Genomic DNA, 15,695 nt, shown 5'->3' on the forward strand with positions numbered 1-15,695 from the left:
AACGTCGTCGTCGTCGTCGAGCCGTTGGATATGTGTTCCCGCGCTGCTGCGCGAGGACTTTTTTCGACAAAGAACCATCCGTTTCTAAGTACAGTAAACGAAATTCAGAAAAATATAGCGTGTTAGTCATCGAAGATTGAATCTACTTTAAATGTACCTATACAGGATGAGGTACCTAAAAGAGGCAACCTAAATATCTTGGCTGTTACTGGAGATAGAAAAAAAATGTGTCAGACACAAGTTACATGGTACATCGAGAAGCACATAATTTGATGTGAATACTTTTTTTTGTTGGTAGACGCGCAGGGGCATCTAAAAGTCAACTTCGGTTTTTTTTTAAATAGGAAGACATGTTGTTTTTCGTAAGTGTATCTTCAATTCCATTCTTGATCAAAATTCAAATAAGTACCAATTTCGAAGTGTTCACAATAATTTGATCACCTACTGTATCTTCTCTCTGCATCCAACTTGATAAATTGAAAATCAAAGCAGACGATCAAGAAAGGATATCGACGTGGTTTTTGCTCAGACCCACGGACCGTCCGACAGTGAGACCGGTAATGCGCGCACACGTCCATCATGAAACGTAGTTATTCTCGACCAACATATGATTCACGACTATCGATCGTACATCCGTTCATCTAATGCCTGCATTTCATTGTCGGCTCAGCCCTCAACACGCCCAATTACCGTGTATCTTTCACCAGCTAAATCATTCTCAATTGGATGACTCAAGAGAACTATATCTGTGTGTGTGTGTGTGTGTGTAAAACTCTTATTCTCGAGTATATAATTCCCTCGTTCCAGCTTTTCTCTGGAAATTAGGAAGTTCGTCGTTCTCCCAATGAGAAATCCCCAACTCTTCGTAGACGTTTCCGTGCTCGATACAAGAAAAGGAAAACTTGAAGACCGTATAACGCGAAAAAGTGAACATTTACGACGTAAGATTCAAGCCAAGGATCATCTGGCTGCTAATTTAATTCGTTATCGGTCGCGTTGATCTTGAACCGATGGCAGCAATCAGGAGGCGGCTGGTTGCCATCTATTTGTTTCAATACCAAGGATCGAGGCGGATCAAACCGGGCCTTCTTGCTCGCGCGCGTGCGTCCGTGTTCCCTTCAGGTCGCGGCGTCCTTCTCCGAAGGAGTCGAGGTGTAGGTCGGCAGATTTTATCGCACAGGAGATTCCTGTACGCGGTACGTCTCTCCACGGCTCCGTTTTGTATTTCACTTGCCGCGACATGCGTCTGCCTCCTCTGCCCATGCAGGATGACGCGGGAGGCCGCCTTCAATGACTCCTCAGGCCCGAAAATTAAGAATTCTAGTTCGTTTGCTCGTTCCCGCGGCTCCCGTCCCCGGATCTTTTTAAGGACACGAGAAACATTTACAAGTATATACAACGAGCTCTGATATAGCACAGTACTGTAACGTTTTTTTTATCTTGTATAGATCGCGGAGAATCAATCTCGATTGATTGATCACAGAAAATTTTGTGTTGTAGAAAGCTCAAGAAGACTAGGTAGTTGCAAAATCGATTTTTTTTTGTTGCATTTTTCGAAAGTACCATCCTTTCTGAATAAAATGCCGCTTAGCTTATATTAAAATTCACAAAATTGTTGATTTGGCAGCTAATTTTGGGATGAACTTATCTTTTACAGTTGATCGCAAAAGTATTCGGTTACAATTTTGCGTGGAATGGTAAGTAGGTTTGCGAAACTTGTTGCCGTTTGTTCGTAGCTTGGCGCAACTGTAGATCATCTTCTTCACCAGTACCAACGTGCACAGGCCCTCCATAATTGGTATTGTTCCGATAATCCGAATTTCATTATCATTATTCCAGATATACATAGCCAGAATGATGTAGCAAGGTAAATGCGTCCATTCGTTTAACAAAACTCATGCCCGAACGGTTGGACCAAAAAACTGGGGCAAGGTTGACCCAGTCATGTCTGTACGAGGCACGAATGCAGAAGGTGGCATGCTTAACATGCATGACACACGAGATCCGGAGAGAAATCGCCCTCGCGGTTTAGCATAATGCCGCGAAATAGATCGTAGTTGCTCCTCGAAACCTATCTCTCCGGCCGGTTCTGTACACCAGCTGTGTATATACGTTTCGGAGCGACGCAACTTGACGGAATAGCGTACAGAAATGTCAGCAACAAACTTCGAACAGAAAATATATTCCATATATGTCCAGGTTACTTCGCGTAAACCATCAAAAATTGCTATGATGCTGGAGGAGATCGGTCGACGATCGAGATACTCCGAACCATGAAACGGAGTAATGGTTCCCCTGGCCATGTATTATTGTTTGCGGAATTTCAGAGACTCGAAGCACCCCCGACGCTCTAGGAAAACAATAATACCGGCGTAATGATGATTACCGAGCACTCAGCCCTCGCCAGGATTAATTTGGCCCATTTGCATTCGTAAGCGAGCTACTGAACGGATACTATTACCTGGTAGCGATCACCAGAGGCCCCTATATTACCATCTCTCGCTGCTGAAAAATGGACAACGCCAAAGCCTACCGGATGTCCCGAGACATATTGACACAATTTTAGTTCACAAGGTAACAACTTTTATATAGGTTAAGATTATCCTAGATTTTTTTCGAATAAATACAACAATTTAAATCACCACAGCCATGAAAACTGATATACCGAGGGAATCATACAATAATTTAAATATAATAATAAGAATAATTGCATAAAAATTAACCGCAATGCATAAGAATCGAAACTTTTGGGGTGGTTTTCTAGTTGCGCCACGCAGTGTACATGCAGTGCACCTTGCAGCGATTCCCGTCCCCTCCAGGCAACAAAATACACGAGCTAAATTTTCGATGTGCCTACCAACGAAAGAAAGTCGGGTGAGTAATCGAATGTAAATGGGTCAGCGCAGCTCTCGATGCGGCATCGCAGCCGATGCGACGCGCGCGAGTTCGAAACGCCGTTCATTAAGCGTTTGGGCCGCTTTCCAATTCGGGATACGATGAGAAAAGCCCGGCTATTGTGAGTCAACCGCGGCTCAAACACGATCGTCGGGGTTCTTTTTGCGCGTCGAAATTGCCGTCCTCCCCGAGCCATCTCACCCCTAAAACCTACGATCTTTCTTCTTCTTGCGCGCGCTATCGTCGAAGAACTTCCGAGAACGTTGACGCATAAGAATATTCGGGTTCGAAGGGACAAACCCGAGATAAACTTCACTTTCTACATTTTGTTTCTTCTACGTTCTTGTAATTTCTACCTTCTAAATGCCTTAGCTTCTCGAGGTGCAGTCTAAAGATCCGTGAAACGAGAATTCTAGAGTCAATGGTAACTTATCAATCGATCCAAGTTACCCCCAAGTCTAAAATACCGATTGCAACTTCAGCTCGCATTAAAATTACCGAGCCAGCAAAATCGAGACTTCCTTTTCCGCGTCATCGAAGACGGGTAACGCAAACGGGACTGACGTTATTATGGGACCACGAATCACCCACTATTGTAGTGAAAAACATTAATGGATCGTGACTAGCGGGCTCGCCTTCGGAAATCGCTTCTGTTCTCGTTTTGGAACTCGCTTTCGAGCTCGAAGATCTTCCGCGTGTTATACGGGGAAGACAATGTTCTTCAAGATCTTCTTCCAGAAAGACACCCTTCTTATACAATATTAATATTAAATAATGTAAAATACATAGCCATATGCCAACAGTGGGATTAGAAAGGGTTAAAGATTCCAAAGGAAGCCCCAATTTCCTCAGTTTCCATTACAATTCTCACTGCTCACTCTTGGACCGAAAATAAAGAGGCGAGTCCAGTGTCGGTACGATAATTTGAGGGATAAATCGTCGAGTTAAGTGGCGGTACTTTCGGTCGTTGAGTCGGTCGCGCGCAAGTTCTTCAATTCTGCGCCCCCGTCGATCGTTGTAGAGAGGGTGTATGTGTGTATATATGTGTGTGCGAGGGGTGGATGTGGATGAACCAGTTGCCGCGGCTTCTTGTAAGATGGGGGCGTTGTACTACCCCCGTTGCCCCTTCGTCCCTCCCTTTCTCTCTCATGGCACCCGCGGGAATTTAGGCGAAAACTTTCGCCGGGCCGGCCGGAGGCGAGAAATTCTTACGGCGCGCCGGAAACTTTTGTCGGCGACGTACTTTACCGCCCGGCGATTTCGCGTTATCGCCCCCCGCCCCATCTTCGAAGGCCCACCCCCGGTTATCTCTTCGCCCTGGGAGCAACCTGGAGAACCCACGTCGATGGAAACAACCGGTCGAATCGGTGGGAATCCTCCGTGGAAGATTGAATCATTCCTGATCGTTCTCCAATTGATGCAAAGCACTGGTCGTCTCTTTGGACGTTACCCACTGGATCCCCCCGTTAAATGACGTGTACAACAGGTAGATTTCACGTTTTGGTCCATGTAAATTTTTATTCATCAACAGTCCCCCCCCTGAATTACGCGACCAACCCTTCCTGGACCATGTAAGTACAGAGGTACCGTTGTAATGAGATGCGATGGTAACAATGCTGGATCCACTTCAACGGTGTTCTACCAAAACTTGACTATATGAACGATAAATATTCTCGGGTCTTCCGAGTAACAGTTAACTAACGGTGGTTTACCGACGACGATACTTCCTGTACTCCAAAAAAGCCGAACTCGAGATCCGACTTACGAAAATCGTATCGGGCGCCTACCACCGTGTCCCCAGCCAAATTTCGCCCATCACCGGCAATTTACCGTGGAAAGGTGAGAACAGACACGCTGCGGAGGTAAAATTCTCGAGTGGAAAAGCTCTCCTCCTCTCTCTGACTCCCTGGAGAAATAACCGGGTTGTGTGTAATGTACGCCAAGGCATTGTAAGGGGGTGTAAAGGCAGGTCCTGGACGGGGTGGGTTGTACGAGGGTGGGCAGAGAAGAAGAAAGCGGAAGTAAGGAAGAAGGAAGACGACGATCCACCTTGCAGGTGCAAAACGCCATCGTCTCCCCGTCCGTGGCCCCCCCCACGACATGTATTTATTATTTTATTAGCATCGAGGGCGGAAGCTATGAAAGTGGAAACTTCGAGGGAACGGAAAGAGACGCGATACCGTGGGATGGACGTTAATCCGCCAGGAATATTGAATATAAAATACTGTACTTTCATTTTGTTTTTTCAGAAAGCCGATCATTTGTTCTATTTTTTGGGTGGTTAATTTAAGGGTTGAAACAGTGACTTCTGATAATAATATTTGTTGGGACAAATAGTAATTTATATCGAGTAGAAAGTATTATTATAGAGACATGTCATAAGAAGAGTATCGATGTAGTAATGGGAATTAATTTGAAGTCAATTTGTTTCATTATGGGGGTTGAGACACGATTATCGATCGCGTGCAGCGCCGCGGTAGAGGAGCGAACTACGAGAGGAAACTGCGATTACTATACCGTTGGCCGGTAAATTAGAGAACTGCCGGTGGACAATCCATACGGGCATTTGAATCACGAGGGGTAAGTGCTGAAAATTTCAAAATTTCTTTACCCCTCCTTTCGACAAAAAATTGCTTCTGCAAAAAAGTATAAGAGAGAAATGGATTCACTTTGTATCATTCTTGCGATGCCATCCCAACTTCTTAATACATTTCTACACCGTTCACACACTTCCATCAAAGTGTAGCTGTAAATTTCCAAACATAAATCCCAATGAAAAATATATTTCCACCGCTAGGAATCGATTCCGATATTCTGAGAATAAAGCCACCTACGGAAGTGCCAGTCAGCTCGCCGAATTTCCCTCGAAATACGAGGTCTAATCGCGCGGATAAGACACGTGACACCGGTCCAGCAGACAGTGTCAGAACTTTATTAAATAATAAGGGAATTAAACCGACTGGGACGATGGCTGGCGGACATTTAAAGTGCTCGTCCGTGTCCACGTCCGTTCTCACTAATTATCGTCGACTTCGCCCGTGATCCCCGACACGCGAAATTTGATCCAGGACAAAATAATTATGCAACGGCTCAGCTGCTCCCTCCGATTCTTTGTTTACCTTCGGACTCTCTGTCATTTTCACGCCGATCCTTTTCCACCCCCCTGTCGCCCTTATTCTTCATTCCATTCTCATCCCTGTCCCGCACACGCACACTTTCCCTCTTTTCCCGATCCCGTCGCGGACCTGACTTTTTCATCGCCCTCTCCTCTCTCAAGTTTTTGCTCCTCTGTTTTCCGACCGATCGATCGATACCAGTTTGCACGCGCGATTGACACCGTTTTCACTTAAACGTCAATTATCAGGAATCGACGGGGGGATAAATCGAAAGAAATCGCGCGCCCGCTCCAAATCGACGGAATAAATCGTTGATTTTTTGGAGATCGCTTCCAGTAGGAGACCTGGATTAAGATTTTTGTGGCCCGGAGCTGTCAAACTTTCAAGGGCCCCCTTGTTAAAACCGTGGAGGAGTTAAACAATTTGGTATAATACAACACAGTAAAATATATAAATCTTAAAAATTGAAATTTAGTATAAATAAAATTAAGTAACATTTAATCATAACGAAATGGAAGATTTAGAACGGAGCCCACCTGGAACGTAGGGCCCAAAGCCCCTCAGCCCCCACTAGGTGCATATTTCGGCAGATACGAATAACGTTTCGACTCGGAGGGGCATTAAGACAGGAAACGAAGAGAAATTCGAAGGTCAGGTGTTAGAGCACGAAGACTAAATTTCGATCCAGTCAGGACACGGTGTTTCGAGGATGTATCTCCACGCGGGGAGGCAAACGGGCCCTGTGCCTTGGAAATAATGAATGACCGAGCGTGCAACCGCTCCTCCTCCGTGTCCAAAGACGGATACCGGTTAAATTTTCAACATGTCTACCGAAACTGCAGAATTTTAGTGAGTCAAGGAAGACACTGATCTCTCATGTTAACGATTAACCGACACAGTTCGGTGGGATCTGTCAATGTTGAACGAAAATCCAGTCAAGTAAAGGTGATTCGCGAAATTTGTAACGCAAAAAGAGTATAGAATTCCTTTTTCACACCAATCCACACTGTAGTCTTCCTCGATGAGATCGGTGTAACCATAAGACGTAATTAGCGCTCGCAAGAGTCCCAATTAAGGAGAAAATCAGGAGTAGACAGAACACGATACGCTATCCTGTTACGGCCAACCCTGTTCTGTCCGCCTGGAGTAACGCACGGACGCCGATTAATCACGAGCAACTAACCCTTTGGCTGCTTTGCAAACCAACCCCAAAACCCCAATTGCTACCAGGTCTCCGAGTCGCGCCGTAGTCCAGAGACAAACTTAATCCGATATGTCCGTCGATCGCGCGGCAGAATCGACTGGCTCGGCTTTGCGCGGAGATAAACATCCGAAATGAATTCCAAGGGTGGCTCGAGGGACAACACAGGCCGCCATGAGGGTGGAGGGGGGTCTCGGCCGTAGGGGAGGCTAAATTAAGAGCAGAAAGAAGGGAACAGCTTCGAGCGATCCCCGAACCCGAGAGAAACGAGCCGAACGCTCGTAATGCGAGGCGCTTAAAGTTGCAATGGGTCTCTTGGGTATAAAAAAAAAATGGGGGAGGGGGGGTTGGGGGATCGAGTGACTGACTGACTGAGACCAAAAAGATGCGACCCGCCTAAGAGATTGGGAACCTCGCGAATCCGAGAAAGTCCACCGGGACCGATGTCGATTCGCGATACCCCTCCTCTGTCGGTCGATTTCTCACTCTTGTCTATCGATTCTTTAATTACCCGAACGTAGTACACGTGATAAGATAATGGAAAAACATTGTGTGACTGTGTGGAAACGGTAAGTAGAGCGACTTTAGTCCTGGCCGTGGTAATAGCAATTGTAATTGTAATAAGTAGAGATGGTATGCAAAATCATTAACAGGGATTTGTGATATTTTTAATGAATCCTACGGAACTGATTGGAATTCTCGCGAGTCAAAGTGTACTATTTCAGTGGCCGATGGTAACGCAAGAAACGAAGAGGGAGAGATGGTAGGGAACTCGAAGGGTTAATTAAGAGTTTGCTCGGCCCGACACGCTCAACCTGTGTGTATACTCGTAAGTACAAACTGTTTCCACGTGTATGCAGATCCTATTAAATCTACTACGTTCTATGCACGATACGCAAAAACCGCTTCCTCCGACAAACATCTTGCCACGTTTTCCCTTGAATTGTTCACCCTAAATTTTCAATCTTTTCGCAAGTGCACAAATTAGCCCCGTTCCAGTCTTCACCAAATAATATCACAGAGTCTATGTATATATATTGGAGACTGTTAATTGAATCCATTGAATTTCTGTTATAATTAAACGTTGATTTATCCCGCAGCAAATTCAATAAAAAAAATTTTCACGCACGTGCCTGTTAATTAAAATGGTCGGGATGCATTCAGAATTAAACAATATCATTTATTATTACCCTGTCCACCTCTCTCCCTTCGATCGCGATTTCAAATTTAATAAAACATATCGCCGTTTGCTTTTCATCAAATATTCAGCCTTTTCACAGTGTATACATATATCGGGTCGCGCGTGGTGCTCGATTCTACGAAATTTCATCGAAACCAGCCCCACGTCGTGAACGGTCATTTTATTCGAACGTTTCATTGGAAAGCCAATTTACACACCTGATCCACGAAGTCTGTGAAAGGTGACAAAATATTCTACAAAGCGTAACTTCTTTCGCGTGTACAGGATCGTCCACGAAACGTGATCAATTTAGATTATTCTACTGCTAGACTGTTCGAGAATTGTATCGGCTACATGATTCAAGGAGAGCTTTAGAATGATTTTACCAAATTTTTTGTCAACCCTTTTTTTCAACAGTTTTCACGGTCATCAAATAATCTTTTTCCTTTCCTATACCAAAGAAACACTAAGAAAATATCCTTCACCCTTTAACTCCTAGTGTTACACCGGTGCAGCACTCATTTTAAAAGTGCGTCAAATTCCATTAGTACTTAATATCTAACTATGGTCAGCCAGGATCCGTAGTTTCATTGACGTAGTCACATTGAAAAAAAAAAATATTCGATCGAACAGCTAGCAGTAGAATAATCTAATCTGATCCCGTTTCGTGGCCCACCCTGTATAATAAGTATCGAACAGATCCTTAAAGGGATTTAAGGAACAGTCTCGGGATGATCGTCGCGAGACCGACAAAAATTCTCTAATTAAGCGAGTTGCGTAGCCAAAGGGTGAATCGGCGGTGACAGCCCCTTTGGCGAACATAGGTGCCTAGCAGCAGTAGCAGGAAGCTGTTACTAAAGGGACACATTTACGTCTTCCCAGGAGTGCGTTAGCTAGCTGGCTAGCCGCCGGCCAAACCAACCCTCTCGTCGGTCTTATTCACGGACCAGGAACCACCCTGGCTCAACTTCCTCGAGTCACCGAACTAAAGCCCGAATCTCTGTGTTACTCGACGGTAATCGAATCACCGCGGTCGCATCGCGAATCCGCGGAAACTCGTTCGTCGACCGCCACCCCGCAATTTCGATTACGGGGCTCCTTTCGAGGAAACAAAGTGTTTGCTCGGCCAGCAAACAGCTTCGGTGTCCGTCTACATCCACCGTAAATTTCTCGATTAGAAAATGTTTTGACCGTCATTCGTCGACTTTTTCTACCAATACAGTAAATCACCGATGAGTGTTCGGAGGCTCCTCGGCACTGAACTGTAAATCTTTTTACTTCACTGTATTTTAAGAGGGACCATGGACTAATGGAACTCTGCGAGGCTGTGGAGCGAAATTTGGTGAAGTCAAGAAAACACTTTGAGGTATACATGGACAGATGTTCATACTGACTTTGAAGAGGACAAAATTCACGCGTTTAGAAAAGAAGAGCCTCCAAAGGGAACGGTGACTATCCCCCTGGCAGGGCTTACGAACCACCGTCCTAGATCAATCAAACGAAATAGAGTTAATTGTGTCTGTGAAACAATATTCCTCTATCTAGTAATGGACTTGGGAGATCGGTCGAGTAAAACCGAGTGAAACCGAACTGGGCTCCTGTGTTACCTGCCCCGGTAATCGAATTACACAAGCGTGTGTCGAATTCGCAGAAACTCGTGGCCATAGAAACCGAATATGCAGTAAATTCCGAAAGTGTCCCACGGGCTCGATGGCAAAACCTTATCGTCTCTGTAGCGAAAGACGACTTCGATGCTTCCGGACTGTACACGCGACTGAAATTAGCCTGAAACGTGGGTTCCAGACGAACGAAGAAAATAATCAAGCACAGTTCTTTTTTTAAATACTTAATTTTCGAATAATCTAACGCAGCTCGACTGAATCGTCACGAATGGCATCTGACACTTCATCGAACGAAAATTTCTTGAAAATTGTTCCCTACAAAATAAAATAAACATCTTTGCGCGTTAACCTCCTCAGCTGTGTTCCTCCTCAAACGCTGAGATTCGTCTGAAAAATTCACCCCCCCAGGATCTTTGTAGACTCGAGCTGCGAGACCGAGAAACACAAGAGGGTAGAGACGACCCTCTTTATCCCCTGGTCTTTCGCCGCTTGTTACGATCTTCGAGATTTTTATGGGTCACAGGACCTGCTTCAGAGTCCCTGGTATCAGAGGCTGTTTGAGGTCGCGTTTCGTGGTCCTGTCGATCGACTTTCGTGGACGCATGCACGCTCGACAAAAAAAGAAGAATAGAAATAAAGTGATCATCACTCACCGCTGTCGAGGCTGTTCTGGTTCTCGAGGTCCGGCCCTTGAACAGACGATGGCCTGCCATCTTGAAGGTATTCTGCAACCAGAATCTTGACCTCAGTTTTATCAGAATAAAAAATAGATTTAATTAAATATTCACTAACCCACTCATTAACCGTACACTGTCAGAATTCGTCGCTGTAGTTCTTAATTGTTCCATCTAATTCTAAACCGAGAAAACTGAGTTTAAAGTTTGGGAAGTTTAATATTACAGAACCAAGAGAGTAATGAAATAATCAAACACACTATAATACCATCTATTGAATAGCTATTTATTAAAATATTTAATTGTCGTTAGTATTTGGTGATAGTACCATTAAGAAAAACAAACTTTCAATGTTTCAGAATTAAGTCTTAACAGAATATGTGTTCTTTATATTACAGTGAATTTGTATTCTTTCGTCCACTGAGACGCACATATATTGGTTAATTAAATTTTTGAAAAAATGGAGTTAGTACGGTTAAGAACTCGAGCGACGAAGTATTAAATATAATATCCGTTTAACACCCTCTAAAGTTCAGATCGGGAAGAATTCGTTCGGGTGGGTTTCGAGACGATTTATCTCGCGGAACCATACCGTTCCCGTCGCTTTCTATCAATCCCACCCTCGAGATATCCAGCGGGGTAGTAATTTTTAGGGCACCCCGGAACCCTAATAGGTCAGGTCAGCATTGAAATTTCATGGGATTTCGAGCGATCGAGCAGAACGAGGAATAGAGCTCGGATACCACGGGCAAAAGCGGGCCAGGGCCAGAGCGTCAGCGGCGCGCACGACCCTTTTGCCACACGCGGATGCGTATAATACGAGAAAGGGTGGAAAAGAGCCGAGAGGGTGATCCCCACGGGAGCCATGGTCCCGGTGATATTGGCTCCCATAGCCCATTCCTGCGCATAGGAGACCGACACCACCACCTTGGGCCAACATCGACGGAGAACTGGCCGAAATTCAAATTTCCCACCGGGCGTGCAGGTGCAACTTTAAGCGTAACTTGCGCGAAACAACCACACGCGAACACGGGGTGCTCTGTTACTCGTGACAGCACAGTTTCTTTTCTTTTCTTTTTTTTTAATATCGGACCAGATCAATCGATTCGTTTACGAACGAGAGATCAGTCAATCGATCGTGAGCATCGAATCGAGAGTTACGACAGAGAGGCGTAAGGACTGGGCTTGAATTATGAGTTTTAGGTTCTTGAGACAGTTATGAAGAACCTTTATACTTAACGAATACGTCTTGAAATCCTCTAACAGATAGGCGTAAAAAAATGATAGGTGTATTTGCAAAAAATTGAAGGTGACCTTGGAAAATCGTAGAAAGAAAGAGCTGACAAAAAATTTTCTCTAATCACGTTAAAGCTCTCTTGAAACCATGCTATACCTGATAAAAATATTTTCGATCGGACTGCTAATAATAGAGTAATCTCTACTGATCACGATTCGCGGTTCACCCTGTATAACAGTTTGAAGCGTTTCGAACCCTGAATCCTGAAACACCGCGCTGGTTGTTTCCCTGTTTCGATCGAATCATGTTTGGTCTTACGACTGGGGGCCACGATTTCTCTAAGTCTGCCGTCCTAGGGTTCTGAAGGGGTACTTAGCTTTTAAGCAGGCTTATCCTCTCGGTTACCCGACTCACGCGCGCGTGGCTACCGTAAATTGATCTCTGACCCACAAACCTTGTACATCGTTTCGACTCTACTCATTTTACTCGAATTAAATAACCCACAAACTACCGCCTTAATATAATCATAATTATCCTAGAACAGGGGATGAGCGTGTCCTTTTGCGGTGTCACTGTTCGAAAAATGGTAACGTTAATTAAAATCGCATCAACCCACGAGGAAAAGACGTGCGTATGATTTCAGGGGCTACTTAATTGGATGACCTGGTGGTATTCGTTCACCGGCAAAGAGAATCGACGATATTATCTCGAAAGTATACAACGACACCTTAATCGAGGGTAAGCAACGATTAAAATCAGATTTAGGCTGGGTTTGCACCCCCCTTTTGGCTGGTTTTCGCGGTTTTTCCGGTATCGATTTTAGATTTAGTCTACGGGAGGCGCGTTCGTTTGCTTGTTTCGACGTTTCCACCCCTTCGTCCCTTTTCCATCGTGCTTTCAGTGGCGGCAGGAAATATTTGCGAAAGGAATCCGCGACGGCGGCAGTTACGTTAACCAGCCAATAAATATTAAATAATCTATAAATTTTTTCAGAAAATTCACATTATCGATTGATGCTTGCTGTTGGAGGCTCCTGTGGCTCCTCGATCCATGTTGCTGCCTGGATCGTCGTGGATTCCGCAGGACTAAACGAGGAACGCGTCCGCGTTCGATATCTCGCGGTTTCTATCGAACGCAGATTAATTAAACGCCCACGGTATATTGGAACCACCGCGATTACAACAACGGCGATCTGTAATACCCCGTCAGAGTGTTTGATCGGCTAGTGGGAACGCTGTGCCTCCTGATGGACATTAAATTCGAATTACATAAGGCGCACGACAATTAAACGGGGGAACTCGGTTATCAGTCCTCATCCGAGCTATATGATTATTTCGAATGGAATATGTTACTAATGACCGGACAGACGTACGTGTGCAACGATGGCCCGAGTTTCAAGTCGTTCCGACATCATCGACTAATTGATTCCCGATGTGGAACAGGCTGTCGTCCATTGGATTTGTTTCCTAATTGGATTAATTTTCCGATGAAATAACGTTCAGCCACCACCCACGTGTTAACGTCGTTGCGTAGGCCCTTTCAAAACCCTTTACACGCAAGATGATCGAACAGGGATCAACATGTGATCTATGGCTCTACGGGAACAGCCCACTGACGTTCCACGGAGATGAAAAAAATTGATGCTAAAGTACGAAAAGCTTTACGATGCTCCAAGCATGTCGAAGAAGACGTTGCATAATTGAGACGCTCGAGAGGAGGCGGTTGGCTTATGAAAGAAAATCCAGACGGTGAACGCGAGCGAGCTAGCGAACAAGCACGGAATCCAATTTGGGTCGAATGAGAACCACCGGGATGAGAACCACTGCGGTGCTCCCACGGGACCACTGGGAGCAGTGGGAAGCCTCTGTACCCGTGCTGGGGCTATAGCCCGGCTACACCACGGAGGGTGGGGTGGGACTCCCCAAGGAGGTAATTACCCTCCCTACGTTCGCCCAGCCACCCACAAGCCATCGCAACTTCAACTCCTGCCGGAGTTACATGCTAATACAAAACCAAAACCGGTTCCCAACAGCTTCGAGTGCCGTCGAAATTTATACATACATACATACATATACACGCGTGTCCCCACACACCGGTGAGAATCGGTAATGACGTCGAGAGAGGACGACCCCGAACAGTTGAACCCTTGTCGGCGGGTTGCGCGCGATTTGAATCCTGAATGGGGTAACACGGGAAAATGTCGAATTGTTCCGGTTCGATTATGCTGAAGTTAGTAGGCGGAGACACGAGTGCTGTCTACGCCTTCGAAACTGGGTCTTGGTTTTCGAAAATCGACTACGATTGACCCTTTCAGACCTGAATTTTCTTTTAACAATAAAATTAGTATTTAAATTTCCTATAGTGTAGAAACTTTATGTCCACAAATATGTCCACCAGGTCTGGAACGGTTAAAATTGGATGAACTGTTTTGGGGAAGTTGAGGGCCTGGGGTGAAAAAGTTTCGCAAGTGAAACGGGGGTCACAATTTGAACTTGGAAAATTGATGATCGAGAACGATGATTTTGGCGTATGTTATGTTTGCTTTTTTCACAAGACGGTAGTGTTCCACACGGATGTCCGGGAAAATTGATGATCCAGAGAGGTCTAAGGATCTAAACTTGTTAAATCGTGATGTAATTCTAGACTACCCGGGCAGACGTTGGAAGATTGATGATTGGAACAGTTAATTTTGGCTTCTCTAGGTGGTTGAGCTGGTTGTTTATGGGATTTAGGGGGACTACGGGCTTGGTTTTACCGGCTACGAGGGGTAGGGTCGGTGTTCTTTTCGGGGGAGAAGCGTGTGGCAGTGATTGGATTAGCTGGATATTGAGTTGGAAACGTTACTGAAGGAAGGGGTTGCCTTTCCAGCCTTCCGCCGAGCGCGCTAGTTTTTTTAATTTTCCTCGAATATCCCCTAATTCTCCCTGACTATGAATTTTTCATATTTCACGATTATTGTTCGACACTTAAATTCTGGCAATAACTTCGAATAGAAAAACTTGAATCCTTTCGTTATCTTTCCAAAATTATAATTTAGCAACCCAACGAGTCGGATGACAGACAACAGATAAATCTAAATCCAAAGGTGTCATTTCGGCAATCGATGCACGACCGTACGTCTCATCGTGAACGTAACAGCGAATCTGAAATTGCATTGTACGCGGAAAACGCGTCCCCTCCCCCACCCTCGTTTCACCTGGTATATTTCAGTGGCAACGAGAAACTGATTACCAACAGTGTCCCAAGCGCGGCCTTGGAACTCCCAAAAGTCATACTCGTAAAAAAAGACTATTGTACACCGCGGACTTCCGGGTTATTTATACGAGTTATCTCTTCTCTGAAACCACGGAACTGCCGCCGCGCGGTGCAATGTTCGCGGGGCCGGTGACTTATGAGCGATGATAATTCCAGCAGCTTGAGTGCCGTAGCTTTTCGGTGGCCAGCTACTTACCCCGTAATTCTCCGTCTCGCTGGCTCCCTCCCCGTCGTCTTATCAATGAATTATTCTTGTCTTCGAACAAACAATTAACCCACCATGAGAGTCGACCACCACCCTCGCCTAACGTTTCGTCCTAGTAATCCTTAAGCTACGTATAGACACTGCGAGGCTTCCTCGCGAGGCTGCTTCAACCAATAACTGCCTCGATCGAGTTGACTCGTGTCTTAACACTTGTGTAGGCAACCATTTACACAGGTAGCAGTTTCTAAATTTCTAATATTATTGGAAAGGAAAACTAACAGTTTCGGAAAAGTATGAAAGAAAAATTATC

The 15,695-nt window shown here is 45.1% G+C and overlaps 1 protein-coding gene across 1 annotated transcript in view; it reads right to left on the minus strand.

The window, feature by feature from the left end:
* Positions 1 to 15,695, minus strand: part of LOC107189925 (zinc finger protein 423 homolog) — a 76,324-nt gene that overhangs the window by 37,716 nt on the left and 22,913 nt on the right. The window contains exon 4 of the mRNA XM_015578617.1: positions 10,668 to 10,739. Coding sequence (XP_015434103.1) covers positions 10,668 to 10,739 — 72 coding nt within the window. The remainder of the gene's footprint in view (positions 1 to 10,667; positions 10,740 to 15,695) is intronic.

The sequence above is a fragment of the Dufourea novaeangliae genome, unplaced genomic scaffold (assembly GCF_001272555.1).
Source record: "Dufourea novaeangliae isolate 0120121106 unplaced genomic scaffold, ASM127255v1 scaffold175, whole genome shotgun sequence".
NCBI lineage: Eukaryota > Metazoa > Arthropoda > Insecta > Hymenoptera > Halictidae > Dufourea > Dufourea novaeangliae.